Source organism: Schistocerca piceifrons, chromosome 3, assembly GCF_021461385.2.
Source record: "Schistocerca piceifrons isolate TAMUIC-IGC-003096 chromosome 3, iqSchPice1.1, whole genome shotgun sequence".
Classification (NCBI taxonomy): Eukaryota; Metazoa; Arthropoda; class Insecta; order Orthoptera; family Acrididae; genus Schistocerca; species Schistocerca piceifrons.
The window spans coordinates 877,076,288-877,091,762 of record NC_060140.1 but is presented as its reverse complement, the minus strand read 5'-3'; the positions used below and the strand labels follow the sequence as shown (position 1 = coordinate 877,091,762).

The 15,475-nt window shown below is 44.1% G+C and overlaps 1 protein-coding gene across 1 annotated transcript in view; it reads right to left on the bottom strand.

Moving 5' to 3' along the window:
- Positions 1-13,514, bottom strand: part of LOC124789704 — a 40,711-nt gene extending 27,197 nt beyond the window's left edge. The window contains exon 1 of the mRNA XM_047257156.1: positions 13,365-13,514. Coding sequence (XP_047113112.1) covers positions 13,365-13,506 — 142 coding nt within the window. The 5' untranslated portion in view covers positions 13,507-13,514. The remainder of the gene's footprint in view (positions 1-13,364) is intronic.
- Between the last annotated feature and the right edge of the window lie 1,961 nt (positions 13,515-15,475).

The following is a 15,475-nucleotide window of genomic DNA, read 5'->3' as shown; positions in this document are numbered from 1 at the left end:
GATCAAATGTTTTCGGTTCCCATTGGAGAGGCACGTCCTTTCGTCTACTAATCGCACGGTTTTGCGGTGCGGTCGCAAAACACAGACACTTAACTTCTTACAGTGAACAGAGACGTCAATGAACGAACGGACAGATCATAACTTTGCGAGAATAAAATTTTCACTCGAGGGAAGACATGAACCAAGGACCTCTCATTCCGCAGGTGGTCATGCTAACCACGGGACCACGGCACTCCAGAGCTCGAGGTACCCTTGATGTTGCCTATGCTGCACATGGACTTCTCAGTTTGTATATTTTCCTAGTTCCACACAACTTCTTCTTGTTTTCTCGATTGATCTGTGTTCAGTTTTTCAAGGCCTATCCACTGTGCGAACTTATAACTAAATCTGAGGGGGGTGCGATGAGGAGGTTCCCTTGTAAGAGTATCCTATAACTTCCACATCGCTGGCAACGGGTTATACACAATGCTGGTGACTACTTTGAAGGTTAGTAAAACTTTGTGACACGTATCTATTTTGTACGAGTTGTAAATAAATAGTTGCCACTTACTAAAGTTCCAACCCTCGTAGTTATGCAATAGTAACCTTTAATTGTGGAAAAGGTAAATAATTGTCACCAATGTTTGACACAACATTGAATGCAGTATATCTTTAAGTTTTATTTACAAACGTTCAATGCAGCTACTTTTTGTAATACCACAAATACTGTTGTCAGCTGCCGAATTCTATGGAGCAGGTCTTGATTTATGGTGGCAGCTGCTTGTACTAGCGCGGTTTGGAAAGTTCTCGGAACGGCATAGAAAAAAAGTACTTACATCACTGAAACTTTTTTTATTTTTCAATGTAGTCTCCTTGTAGATTAATGCACTTGCTCCAACGATGTTCCAGTGCCTTGATCCCATCTCGAAAATGAGTTTCCTGTAGGCATGCAAAATAGTTGTCAACTCCTGCTACCAATTCTTCGTTTGATGTGAATCTTCGTCCACTAAGAAAAATTTTCAGTTTTAGGAAGAGATGGAAGTCTGGTGGAGCCATATCAGATGAATAAGTCGGGTGTGGCAACAGTTCATACCTTAGTTCGTGTAATTTTTCCGTGGCGACGGCACATGTGTGCGGGTGCGCATTGTCTTGATGGAAGATGACTTTCTTGTTTGCTAAACTTGGCCTTTTTTACGTGTCTTTTGTTGCAATTTGTTCAGGAGGTTAGCATAACATTCACCAGTAATTGTTTGCCCAGTGGGGAGATAATCTGCCGGCCAGTGTGGCCGAGCGGTTCTAGGCGCTTCAGTCTGGAACCACGCGACCGCTACGGTGGCAGGTCCGAATCCTGCCTCGTGCATGGATGTGTGTGATGTTCTTAGGTTAGTTAGGTTTAAGTAGATCTAAGTTCTAGGGGACTGATGGCCTCAGATGTTAAGTCCCATAGTGCTCAAAGCCATGTGAACCATTATGAAAAGATAATCTACAAACAGAATCCCCTTCGCATCCCAGAACACTGATGCCATGACCTTCCCCGCAGAAGGAATTATCTTTGCTTTCTTTGGCGGCGGAGAATCAGCATGTTTCCACTGCTTTGACTGTTGTTTGTCTCTGGGGTATAGTAGTGCATCCAAGTTTCATTTGTGGTTACAAACTGGCGCAAAAAGTCTTGTTCGTTTCTCCTAAAACGGGCCAAACATTGTTCCGATTCTCCATTCTCATGCGCTTTTGATGCACTATCAAGAGTCGCGCCACCCATCTTGCAGATAATTATTTCATTTCTAATTCTTCAGTTAAAATGTGATATACCCTTTCAGATGACATCTGGCAAGCGTGAGCAAATTCACGCACTTCCTATCGGCGATCCTCAATGACCATTTTGTGCACCTTTGCAATGACGTCTAGAGTAGTGACACATCTTGGCCTACCATTGCTCGGATCATCACCTAAGCTTTCCCAACCAAATTTAAATAATAAAAAAAAGGTTCAAATGGCTCTGAGCACTATGGGACTTAACATCTATGGTCATCAGTCCCCTAGAACTTAGAACTACTTAAACCTAGCTAACTTAACCTAAGGACATCACACAACACCCAGTCATCACGAGGCAGAGAAAATCCCTGACCCCGCCGGGAATCGAACCCGGCAACCCGGGCGCGGGAAGCGAGAACGCTACCGCACAAAATTTAAATTCATTTGTCCACTTACCAATAGTTGAATATGAAGGAGCAGAGTTCCCCAGTGTATTCAGAAAGTCGGCATGAATGTCCTTTGCTTTCATACCTTCCTTTACGAAGTACTTAATCACTGCTCGAATCTCGATTTTTTTCGTCGTCGCAAATCACTACGCGGAAACAACAACAGAGCCACACACCGCCACAGCTCTCTTCCAAGAGCACTGACGTGGCACATGTTTACTGGAAACACTCCAATGAATATCATTTGAACAACTCGTTGCGCTAGCGCTGACCTCTCGTGGCGAGCCCGAGAACTTTTCAAACCACCCTCGTAATATTCCTTGTCGCAGGCCGTCGACGTTTCCAGGAAGCGGAGGAACGAACATTCTGTCTTTAATGTGACCCCATACACAGAAGTCCATTGGGAGTAACTCAGGTGATCGTGGAGGCCAGGATATTGTTCCGCCGCGTCCAATCCAAGTCGGGACATTCCTACGGAGATACGCGACAACATCACGATGATAACGTGGTGGCACACCATCTAGATGAAAAATAAATTCTGTGCCCGTATCCTGTTGTAATTGAGACATTAGGTGATGTTCTGGCATATCCAGGTACGTTATGTCAGTTACGGTTGACTCAGCAAAAAAGAAATGACCGTAAATCTTATTATACCAGCTTACAACACACAAAAAAGAAAAAAAAAATTTACTTAGGTGAGTCCTATCCATGTTCGATTGCGTAATGTGGTTCCTGCTCACCCCATATCCAAATATTATGCAGATTCACTTTACCACAGATATGGAAGGTAGTTCATTACTGAACACAATTTCACAAAGAAAATTATCTGCAGTCTGCGTTTTGTTAATAATTTCTACGCAAACTCAGCTCGTTTTTCTTTGTCACTTTCACTTATAGCTTGCAACAGCTCCACTTTGTAGGGTTTGAGTGACAGGCGTTTCTGTAATATCTTCCCCACTGCAACACTAGAGATATTCAATTCTTATCCGGCATGTCTCGCTGATTTATCCGGACTACGAATGTACGAATGGATCAACTGCTTCATCAGAGACTGCTAGCCGACCGTGACCTCGCATCCTACGTGATACACAGCCCGTTTTTGGGAAACGATTGTACCAAGTAATAACAGTTTGCCTTTGAGGTGGTGGCTTGCGACGTTTTGTCCTGAATTGAAGCGGATTTGTATTTATGAAACCACAAACAACACTCGCCACGCTCTGTACCGTTATACGACTCCATGGTGTCCGTTGGAACAACTCTTTCGCGCATGCCACCTAGTGGGAACATCTGGAACTAACAGTGTTAGGCGGGAACAGAACTTAAAGAAACATTGCATTCAGTGCTGTATCTGCATCTACATCTGATTTACATGGATACTCTACAAGTCACACAGATCAGCGTTAAAACAATGTTTTCGCATTCGGAGGAGAAAGCTGGTGGTTGAAATTTCGTGAGAAGATCCCGCCGCAGGAAGAAACGCCTTTGTTTTAATGATGTCCACCCCAATCCTATGTCAAGTCCGTGACACTCTCAACCCTATTTCCCGATAATAAAAAACGTGTTGCCGTTGAAGTAGTGTAGGCAGTATCTTTAGTAGATCTGTTGCATCTTCTGCCAATAAAAGGCAGTGTTTGGTTCGCCCTCCTCACAACATTTCCTATGTGTTCTTTACAATTTTAAGTTGTTCGCAGTTGTAGTTCCTAAGTATTTAGCTGAATTTATGTCGTTTGGATATGTCTGATTTAACGTGTAACCGAAGTTTAACGGATTCCTTCTAGCACTCATATGGATGACCTCTCGCTTTTCATCATTTAGGGTCAACTGCCACCACACAGATACATTTTCGAAATCTTTTGCAATTTGTTTTAATCTTCTGATGCTTTACTTCGCGGTAAACTACAGTGTTATCTGCAAACAACCTAAGACTGCTTCTCTAAATAGTTTGTATACGACTAGATAAGGAACAGCAGAAGGCCTATAGCACTACCCTGGGGAACTCCAGATATCACTTCTGTTTTACTCGATGACTTTCTTCCAACTCTATGAACTCTCTGACAGGAAATCACGAATCCGGTCATATAACTGAGACGCTATTCCATAAGCACGCAATCTGATTACAAGCCGCTTGGAAATACGGTGTCAAAAGCCTTCTGGTAATCGAGAAATACGGAATCAATTTGAAGTCCCTTGTCAAAAGCACTCAACACTTCGTGAGAGTAAAGAGCTAGTTGTGTTTCACAAGAACGATGTTTTTTAAATCCGTGTTGAGTGTGTGTCAATAGACAGTTCTCGTCGAGGTAATTCGTAATGTGCGGTCACATGTTCCAGAATCGTGTTGTATAGCAACGTTAATGATATGGTCCTGTAATTTAGTGGATTTCTCCTATTGCCTTTCTTGAATATCGGTGTGACCTGTGCAACTTTCCAGTGTTTGGGTACGGATCTTTCGTCGAGCCGGCCGCTGTGGCCGAGCGGTTCTAGACGCTTCAGTCAGGAACCACGCGGCTGCTACGGTTGCAGGTTCGAGTCCTGCCTCGGGCATGGATGTGTGTGATGTTCTTAGGTTACTTAGGTTTAAGTAGTTCTAAGTCTAGGGGACTGATGATCTCAGATGTTAAGTCCCATAGTGTTTAAAGCCATTTGAACCTTTCTTTCGTCGAGCGAGCGATTGTATGTGATTGTAAAGCATGGAGCTAGTGCATGAGCATACTCTGAAAAGAACAAAATTGGTATACAGTGCATACCGGAGACCTACCTTCGTTAAGTGATTTAAGCTGCCTCAGTACACCAAGGATACCTACTTCTAAGTTACTCATGTTGGCAGCTGTTCTTGATTAGAATTATGGAATATTTACTTCGTCTTCTTTGGTGAAGGAACTTCGGAAGGCTGTATTTAGTAACTCTGCTTTAGCAGCATTGGGATCGATAGAATTTCCATTGCTGTCGCGCAGAGAAGGCATTGACTGCCCCTTGCAGCTAGCATATTTTACATACGACCAGGATCTCGTTGGATTTTCTGCCAGGTTTCGAGACAAAGTTTCGTTGTGAAAACTATTATAAGCATCTCGCATTGAAGTTCGTGCTAAATTTCGAGCTTATATGAAGGATTGCCTATCTTGGGGGTCTTGCATTCGCTTAAATTTGAGAAGCTTTTTTCTTTGTTTCTGCAACAGTGTTCTGACCTATTTTCTCTGTCATGGGGGTAAGCTTCGTCGTTTGTTAATTTATTTGGTGTAAGCTCTCAATAGCTGCCTATACTATTTCTTTGAACTCAAGCTGCATCTGGTGTACACTCACATTGTTAGTTTGGACTGAGTGGAGAGATTGTCTCTCAGGAAGGTGTTAAGCAAATTTTTATCTGCTTTTTTGAATAGATATATTTTTCATTTATGTTTGGAGGATTTGGAAGTTACAATATGCAGTCTCGCTATGAAAACCTTGTGTTCACTAATCCATGTATTCGTTTTGATGCTCGTTATCATCTCACGATTATTGGTTGCTCAGAGGTCACGTGCGTTTTCACAACAGTTTACTATTGGAGTGGCCTCATGAACTAACTGCTTGAAATAATATTCAGAGAATGCGTTTAGCACAATTTCGGATGATGCTTTACGTCTGCCTTCGGGCTGAAACCTGTCCCTCCCACCGAAGGTTCGAGTCCTCCCTCGGGCATGCGTGTGTGTGTGTGTGTGTGCTGTTCTTAGCATAAGTTAGTTTAAGTAGTGTGTAAGCCTAGGGACCGATGACCCAGCAGTTTGGTCCCTTAGGAATTCACATACATTTGAAAATTTCGTAAATTGAAGTCGGCGCCGGCCAGAGTGGCCGAGCGGCTCTAGGCGCTTCAGTCTCGAATCGCGTGACCGCTACGGTCGCAGGTTCGAATCCTGCCTCGGACATGGATGTGTATGATGTCCTTAGGTTAGTTAGGTTTAAGTAGTTCTAAGTTCTAGGGGACTGATGACCTCAGATGTTACGTCCCATAGTGCTGAGAGCCATTTGAACCTTTTTTTTCTTTTTTAAGTCGGTAGATGTGTGAATTGCCTTTCAGCAATTGAATCATCTGAACTGGAAGGTCGGTAAAAGGCTCAAGCTATTATTTTATTCCAGTTGCCAAGAATAACTTCTAATCATACTAACTCACAGGAACTATCTACTACAAATTCGCTACAAGATCAACTACTTCTAACAGCAACAAACGCCCTACCGCCAACTGTATGTAGCCTATCCTTTCTGAACACTGTTAGGTCCTTCGCAAAAATTTCGGTTGAACTTATCTCCGCCTTAAGCAAATTTTCAGTGCCTATAATGATTTGAGCATCAGTACTTTGTATTAGCGCTTGGAGCTTTGATACTTTTCCAACACAGTTACGACAGTTTACAACTGTTACCCCGATTGTTCTTAGATCTACGTATTTCCTGTGTTCAACCTGCACCCTTTGAGACTGAAGCCCTTTTTGTGTTTCTCTGAGACCCTCTAACCCAAAAAACCGCCCAGTCCACGCCACACAGCTCCCCCTACCCGTGTGGCCGCCTCCTGGCCTTACACTGATATGAATTATTTAATCTTTTCGCAATTAATGATTTCTACACAAGTAATTTATGAAAGCCTTGCATTGTAAACACTAACGGCGTTATAACACCCTCTGTGGTATTTCAGAAACAAACTTACATCTGTTGACACAATTTACGGAAATGAAGCCGGGCACGTCGTCGACAAACGCCAATATTTCGACAGGCGCACACCCTGTCATTCTCAAGGCAAGACTGCGGAAGGTTTATAAGCACTCCGATACTTAATTTCCAATAGTTAAGAATAAAGCAACAGCATTAACGCTCGCAGTGCCAAGGGGGAGGGGAGTGTTCTTCACGCCCACCATTTGGAAATATTGTAATCGAGTTAGTTTGTATTTTAAAATTTTTAAAAATCATTATTTTTGGTGAATTCTTCTGATTCCATGAATGTTTTAAACTTTGAATTAAACTTAACCTCAAATTTAAGTCCTGGTAGTAGCGATCACTTTCCACAATGAATGTCGTATGAAATATTTTCGGCTCAGATCTTACTTACACATCAATATCTCTCTAAAACGTATGTTGTGAGCAAAAATCAACAAGTTAACGAAATCTGCATATCTTAAACTTGATTTAAGGGTGGGGATAAGGTACTCGCCTCGCCCCCTCCCCTCCCCCCCTCTGTTAGTACACGTTACTGAAAGAGCGTTGATTTTGGAAAGTGCGTTGATGTTGCTAAGGGTGCGCTAAAAGATATTTTCATGTTCTGGCTCCTACTAAGACATCAGTACCTCTTTAAAAAGTATGTTGTTCAAAGGTAACAACAATTAACGAATTTTGTTTCTCTTTAATTTTTTCTGGGGGTGCTGCGTTGGTATTGCTAAGGTTAAAACGTGAACTTGCTTTCCTTGGCGTATGGTATGGAATGATCAGCGGTGAAAGGAATATGAAATAATTGACGTCATAAGTACATCAGATCAAACAGTACCGGTATCGTGCAGTTTATATTGAAAATTAGCTTTTTACCCGCTGCTTCACCTACTAAGTGAGTGTCATATATATAATTCACACATATATGTCTCAATCTCTGCTGTTTTACAACATACGACCTCAGAGAGGATGTTGAATTTATCTGTGGTATTCAGCTGTGTGACATAATCTTTGGTCCAAAAACACATTGACAAAAGTATTGGCTCGCCTCATTCTCGCAACCTGGTTGACACACTGAACAGCAAAAGTAAGAGACAAATTGCACTTCATACTTCTAAAGTTTTCTATGTCAGCTAAATAGAGGAGAGAAATACCAAAACCGGTTGTTTTAGAACAATTTTCACTCCCTTCCCATCCCCACCCCTAGGGGCTATAGGGGTATCTTTACCACACTGTTTATATACAAATAAATGAGTCATTTATATACTAAGTTTGTTGAAATTGCTTCAGGCGCCCCTGAGTTATGCCTTTACGTCAATTCTTTTCACCTTTACCTCAGTCGCAGGAGTGCCATGGATATCTAACTGTAAGAGTAATTTTTTCCAGGTTGCAATTGATATGTGTACCAAGTTTGGGAAAAACTGCTTCAGGCATTGCAGAGATGGTCTGATTGATATGTCACTGTCTTTGCAACCCAACTACCTCTCAACACACAGACTTACAGAGGACAGGAGCCACGCCGGCTGCCTACATGATGGTAGATCTTAGCTGTTGTTCCATAAAAATAATCAGGAAAAATTTAAATGTCTCCCCTACCCTAGCTTCCCCCTCCCATTTCTCTTCCCCTCTTCCACCTGCTTCATCGCACCTTGTACATCTTCTCTCTGCTTTCTCACAATATGATCCTCTTCCATCTGCTTCCTCACATCTGTCCATCTTCCATCTGCCTCTTCACATCTGCCCCTTTTCCATCTGCATCCTCACAACCTGTTCCTCTTCCATCTTCTAATAATCCTCTTATTGTTCGCCCCTCTCCGTCTGTCCATTCCCCCTTCTCTCTATCCATCTTCTCTTTCTTTGTCTCCGTCCACCTTCTTCCCCTCTCTCTGTCCATCTCTCCTCGTCTCTCTCTGTCTACCTCCTCCTCCCCCCTCCCCCCTCTCTTTCTATCTCCTCCTTCGCTTCTCTCTATCTCATCCTCCCACCATCTGTCCATCTCCTCCTCTCCCCTGTCAGTCAGTCCATCTCCTACACCCCCTCTCATTCCATACCCTATTCCCTCCAGCAATCCGTCTCGTTCTCTCTCTCTCTCTGTGCATCTCCTCCTCCCATTCTCTCATCCCAGCCATGCCCATCCGCATGTATATCCTCTGTAACGCATTCTGTTACTACCTGCGAAGCAATCTAGATGTCAGTGGCTACCATCCCTTTTCACTCCCACCCCTGCCTCTATGGAACTTCGGTGGTTTTTACCGTTTCTTTCCAGACAATAAGTAGTATATGTTCCTAATTTGGATGAAATCGATCCATTGGTTTAGGAGGAGAGGTAGAACATACATACAAACATGCATTCGTCTTTATGTTACACAGATATAGATTAACAACGAAGAAGCTATTTTCAATATGTGTCACATTTTCTGAATGCTTATCAATATGTAAACATAATTTCCAACATAGTTTGGATTACTCTATCAAAGAATCTTTTTAGTTTGCTTGGATTTAAGGAATACTTTGATGGTCTGTTGTAAGATATGGACAGAATATTTAGCGCAGAATATTGCTAATTATAAACAAAGACGAAGATGGTGAAGAGTCGTTGAAAGGAGAATAACTTGCTTGACATCAAAGTCGGGATCAACATGGTTGTGGAAGAAGTGATACAATTCTGCTAACGAGAAAGAAAGATTATACACAACAGAGGAAGTAAGGAATATATCAGAATCAAATAAGTGCAGACAAAGAAAGCTCTGCTGATATCTGATATTGGTGCGGAACTCAGAAGTTTCTGAAAGTGTACGTTTGGAACACAGTATAGAAAAGAACACAGAAATTTAAGTTGGCAGATAAAGGTGACGAAAGAATTCTACGGAAGACCATTACTCGAAAAAACGAAAGGTTTGTGGAGCCATACGAGTTTGAAAATACTAAAAGTTGATTCTGATTATAGGAACTATCCTCATAATACTATTACAGACACGTTAGAGGTGTGGCCTCTATCATTGTCCTGCAGGAAATAACTTTTAAGTCTTTTTATTAGCTGTTAGTTCACTGAAAAAAGCTTGCAGTATATTGTTCACAAACCTATCAAAAGGTACGACTTGGTGGAAGAAGATCAGTCCAGTAGTTTGTGTTGCGCTAACTGCGCACCACACTCCCGTTTCCAGATCATGCAGATGCTCTTGATGTAACTGCTGAAGTTTTTCGGTACTGCAACATCTATTGGCCTGCGATTGCACGCGCCTCGATAAATGCAGCCATACCTCATACAAAATGAGCATTTCAAGATCAGCTCCCACATTGCGCTCAGACTGCAATAGCCATTTGAAGTACTGACGTCAAACAACGTTATCTGTTCAGATGAAGCACTGTAGTTACCTTGTAAGACTTCAGTTTGAATTTGTGCACAGCTGTGTGAATAGATGCTGCTGACAGGACAGTTTCAAGTAGTATATGGCGCAACGAATTTCGCATTTTTTCCAGGGCACTTGTCTTGTCTCAGACTTTAAATGAAAGAACTGTTATCTTGTGGTTTACCAATAAATGAAGCGGCACTTCGGTGGAAGAAAGTATTAAGTCGCAAATTACTAAATGTGGGCACGGTGACTGCGCGGGTGTCAGACTAAATACCCAGTGGTGTGGGGATTGGCACTAGGATTTTTTCTGTTGCTTACCGCTTCTCCAATCTCTGGCACTGATTTGCATGTGTGAGAAATGCCAAGTTCTGAGCGCACGTTATACTGTTGGTACCTCTGTAACTGCTCTGGTAATTGACTTCAAAGGATGGAGAAAGAAAAAGACGTAGCACCCCGTGCCTAATAAAACACTGCAATGTTAAAACTGCTTTTGGGCTGAGGAAAGCATTAACTTACGTTTTTATCTGACCATACCTCATAGTGGAACCAAGCCTCAAACTAGTATTACAATACTAAAGTAGTCGTGGTGTTCGTCCAAAGACTCGTTACTAGGTAACATCATCCCTATCTGATGCTTCCTCATCCATTCGAAACTGTGTATACGTTCAATTCTTGATCTTTATCTACTCCCCTCCATTACAAATTACCTATTCTTGATTCCTCAGTAACTGTTCTACTACGTTACTCGTGCTTTTTTCAAATTGCTTCACAAAGCAATTTTCGCCTAGATTCGCTTCTGTTCCTCTTCTGATCCATTCATCAAATCTTCAGCATTCTTCTGTAGCATCTTTAAAAAGCCTCCGTTATCGTCCACTGCCTGCTTTCTTATAATGATACACTCAACAGAAATACTTCAGAAAATACTTCCTAACAAATTTATATTCGATGATAACACATTTCACTTTTCCAGGAAAAACTTTTGTGGCTATTGCCAGTCAACATTTATCTCCTCTTCAGTTCCACACCTAGAGGGGTGGCCCAGTGATCAGTTCACTGGACTCGCGTTCGAGAGGACGACGGTTCAAATCCGCGTCCGGCCATCCGAGTTTACGTTTTCAATGATTTCCCTATATCGCTCCAGGCAAATGCCGGGATGGTTCCTCTGAAAGGGCACGACCGATTTTCTTAACCATCCCCGAAACGTTCCGAGCTTCTGCTCCGTCTCTAATCACGTCGATGTCGGCGGCACGTTAAACTGTACTCTTCCTTCTTCCCTCTTTAGTTTCTCCTCCGGCATTTATTTTCTATTAAACCAGTTGACCTTCAGTGTGAGGACTGGTCTGACGCACAGCTCACGCTAGCCGATGCTATGCAAGTGTCTCCTTCGCTGCACAACTATAGCAACTGACATTGAGTTGACTCTATCGTAAAGCCTTGATCTCCCTCAAAAATTTACTCATCCCCCCTCTCCCCCAACCTTCTTGTTCAGCACGCTCGGAATCCTGCCATTTACGATATTGCCACAGGATGTCTCCTGTCCACTAACCTCTTCTTTTAGTCAAGTTCTACCGTGAATTTCTCTTTCTCCTATTAGATTCAGTACCTCTTCATTAGCTTTTCGATGTAGCCACCACATCTTTAGGGTTCATCTTTAGCACTATGTTACGAAAGCTACTGTCTGTGCTATTCATCGTTATTTCACTCCCACATAAAGCTACACACAAGACACGTGTTTTCAGAAAAAACTCAGATGTTAACAAATTTCTCTTTTTCAGAAAAACTTTTCTTGCTGTTGCTAGTCTGCATTTATATCGTCTCTACTTTTGTCAAAGTGAGTTATTTAGCTACCAAATAGCGCTGATGACCTCGCTGTTGAGCGCCCATAAGCCCCAGCTACCAAACTAGCAAAACGTATCTACTACTTTTAGTGTCTCATTTTCTAATCCAATTCCCTCGGAATCGCCTCATTTAATTCGTCCCATTTAACTTTTGTTGGTGCTCATCTTATAACGCTCTTCAAGACACTGTCCATTCCGTTCAGCCCATGTTCCAACTCCTTCCCCGTGTCTGACAGATTATAATGTCATCAGCAAAGCTCAAAGTTTTTGTCATCTCGTAGAATCGGGTGTACTGCCGGTGGTCCGCGTCTTCCCAAACGATATTTAGACGTCATGACCTGGCGTCTTCGTCAGTCTCTGGAAACACCTGATGAAGACGCCGAGTTACGGCGCCGAAACATCGTGTTGGGAAGATGCGGACCACCGGAGTACGCCCGATTCTACTAGACAACAACGAATCACCGAGAAAGTCTAAGAAATTATACTCGAACTTTTTAATTATAAGGGGCGATCAAAAAGTTTCCATCTGAGTACGTTGGCTAAACGTAGCGCGACTCCGATGCGCGTATAAATGCGCTGACACCTGCTCAAGGGATTAGTGTGGCATTTGTGTCTTTCGAAGTGGGTGCTGTAAATGCGGAAACGTGAACAATGGCGAGGTTATTAGCAAATGTGTCGAAACAGGACCAACGTGCTGTTGTTCTCTTCTTGGCTGCCGAAGGACAAACACCGATAGACACCCATCGGAGAATGAAGAATGTGTATGGGCCAGCACGTTTGTCGAAAATCAACCGTGACTTGATAATACACGTCCCCATATCCGCCCAATAGTCCTTATCTCTCATGCCTTCGGGCCCTTAAAAGGCATCGGACGATAATGTGCAGCAGGCAGTTACGGACTTCTTCATGCAAGAGGACCAAACGGATAGCTTCAACCTGATGCATCGGTGGGATCATTGCCTCAATGCTCAAGGCGATTTTGCATGATTGGTATACCGATTCTAGACTGTACGATCTTCTAACGGAAAATTACGCCCCTACTGTTTCCACGAGGTTTAATTTCCTTTCTACATTTGTCTTTAGTTTCCTGTACTACATGGTTAGCATACAAATTGAACAATGTGGCAAATAGCCTACAATTCTGTCTCCGTCCCTTCTCAGCTACGTCTATCTTTCACATCCTTCTATTCTTCTGTACAAGTTGTGGAGGACCTTTTTCTCCAAACAACTGATCACTGGTACCCTTGAAATTTCAGATTGTAAGTGGAATAGAACGAAAACTAGTTTTGGTCTAGAGCACGGTAGCAGTGAGTGTGGCAGGTAGCGTGGTGTACCTGGTATGGAGAAGCGGACCCCCTTGGGCCTGAGCGCCTGGATGCGGGGCTCGGGCACGGAGTAGGCGCCCTCCGCAAGTGCGGCGCGCTGCCCCAGCACGACGGCCGCCACCACAGATGCCACAACTCGTACCAGCGCCATGGCTCGCCCACTGCTGACTGCCGTGGCGCCGGCCGCTCGGCCGCCTATATCTGCAGACCCCCACCTCCAGGCAGCGTACACACGGCAGGCGGGCCCCACTGCGGTTACAGGCATCACCTTCTGCGTCACCAGCGCCTGCAAAAAACACATTGCATACGCCATGCAAATGCGGAAACTGACTATTAGGCTGTTGATTCAAACTTGTGAACTATTGACTAGAATAACATACAACAAAAAACAAACAACAACCGCAAATTGCTTTACTGAAACACGTCTCTCATCCACATTCACCAACACAACAAACAAACGAATACATACAGGGTGCGTCAAAAAAATGTATACACACTTTGAAGCGTCATAGAAAATTTATTTCCCGTTCTACAATGTTACATTTCTGGAAATGGAAAGCTTAAATTACAATTGGAAAAATAAATGTACTTTGCAAATGTGATTAATGTTCAAACTGGTGGCCTTCAGCGTCAATACATTTCTGAGTACGAGTCACCACTGATTCCATACGTCGTACAAAGTGTCCAATGAGATTCCTGCGCACACTGCCCGAATCTCATTCCAAAGTGTGTACAAACGTGGTTTACGTTTGTACACCTCATCTTTTACTGTGCCCCATAAGAAGAAATCCAGCGGCGTGAGGTCTGGAGAGCGTACAGGAAACTCGATTAGTCCCCTTCGTCCTATCCACTGGCCTGGCACATTGTGATCCAGGTGTGCTCATACGTCCCTATGATAGTGCTGCGGCGCGGCACGTTTCTTTTTACCGCCCTGCCAGTGTCCAGCAATGTTCATTTGTCTAGCTAAAAGCTGTAGTAGAAAATACAAGGCCACTACTGTCTACTGCAGGTCGCAACATACATACACTCCTGGAAATTGAAATAAGAACACCGTGAATTCATTGTCCCAGGAAGGGGAAACTTTATTGACACATTCCTGGGGTCAGATACATCACATGATCACACTGACAGAACCACAGGCACATAGACACAGGCAACAGAGCATGCACAATGTCGGCTCTAGTACAGTGTATATCCACCTTTCGCAGCAATGCAGGCTGCTATTCTCCCATGGAGACGATCGTAGAGATGCTGGATGTAGTCCTGTAGAACGGCTTGCCATGCCATTTCCACCTGGCACCTCAGTTGGACCAGCGTTCGTGCTGGACGTGCATACCGCGTGAGACGACGCTTCATCCAGTCCCAAACATGCTCAATGGGGGACAGATCCGGAGATCTTGCTGGCCAGGGTAGTTGACTTACACCTTCTAGAGGACGTTGGGTGGCACGGGATACATGCGGACGTGCATTGTCCTGTTGGAACAGCAAGTTCCCTTGCCGGTCTAGGAATGGTAGAACGATGGGTTCGATGACGGTTTGGATGTACCGTGCACTATTCAGTGTCCCCTCGACGATCACCAGTGGTGTATGGCCAGTGTAGGAGATCGCTCCCCACACCATGATGCCGGGTGTTGGCCCTGTGTGCCTCGGTCGTATGCAGTCCTGATTGTGGCGCTCACCTGCACGGCGCCAAACACGCATACGACCATCATTGGCACCAAGGCAGAAGCGACTCTCATCGCTGAAGACGACACGTCTCCATTCGTCCCTCCATTCACGCCTGTCGCGACACCACTGGAGGCGGGCTGCACGATGTTGGGGCGTGAGCGGAAGACGGCCTAACGGTGTGCGGGACCGTAGCCCAGCTTCATGGAGACGGTTGCGAGTGGTCCTCGCCGATACCCCAGGAGCAACAGTGTCCCTAATTTGCTGGGAAGTGGCGGTGCGGTCCCCTACGGCACTGCGTAGGATCCTACGGTCTTGGCGTGCATCCGTGCGTCGCTGCGGTCCGGTCCCAGGTCGACGGGCACGTGCACCTTCCGCCGACCACTGGCGACAACATCGATGTACTGTGGAGACCTCACGCCCCACGTGTTGAGCAATTCGGCGGTACGTCCACC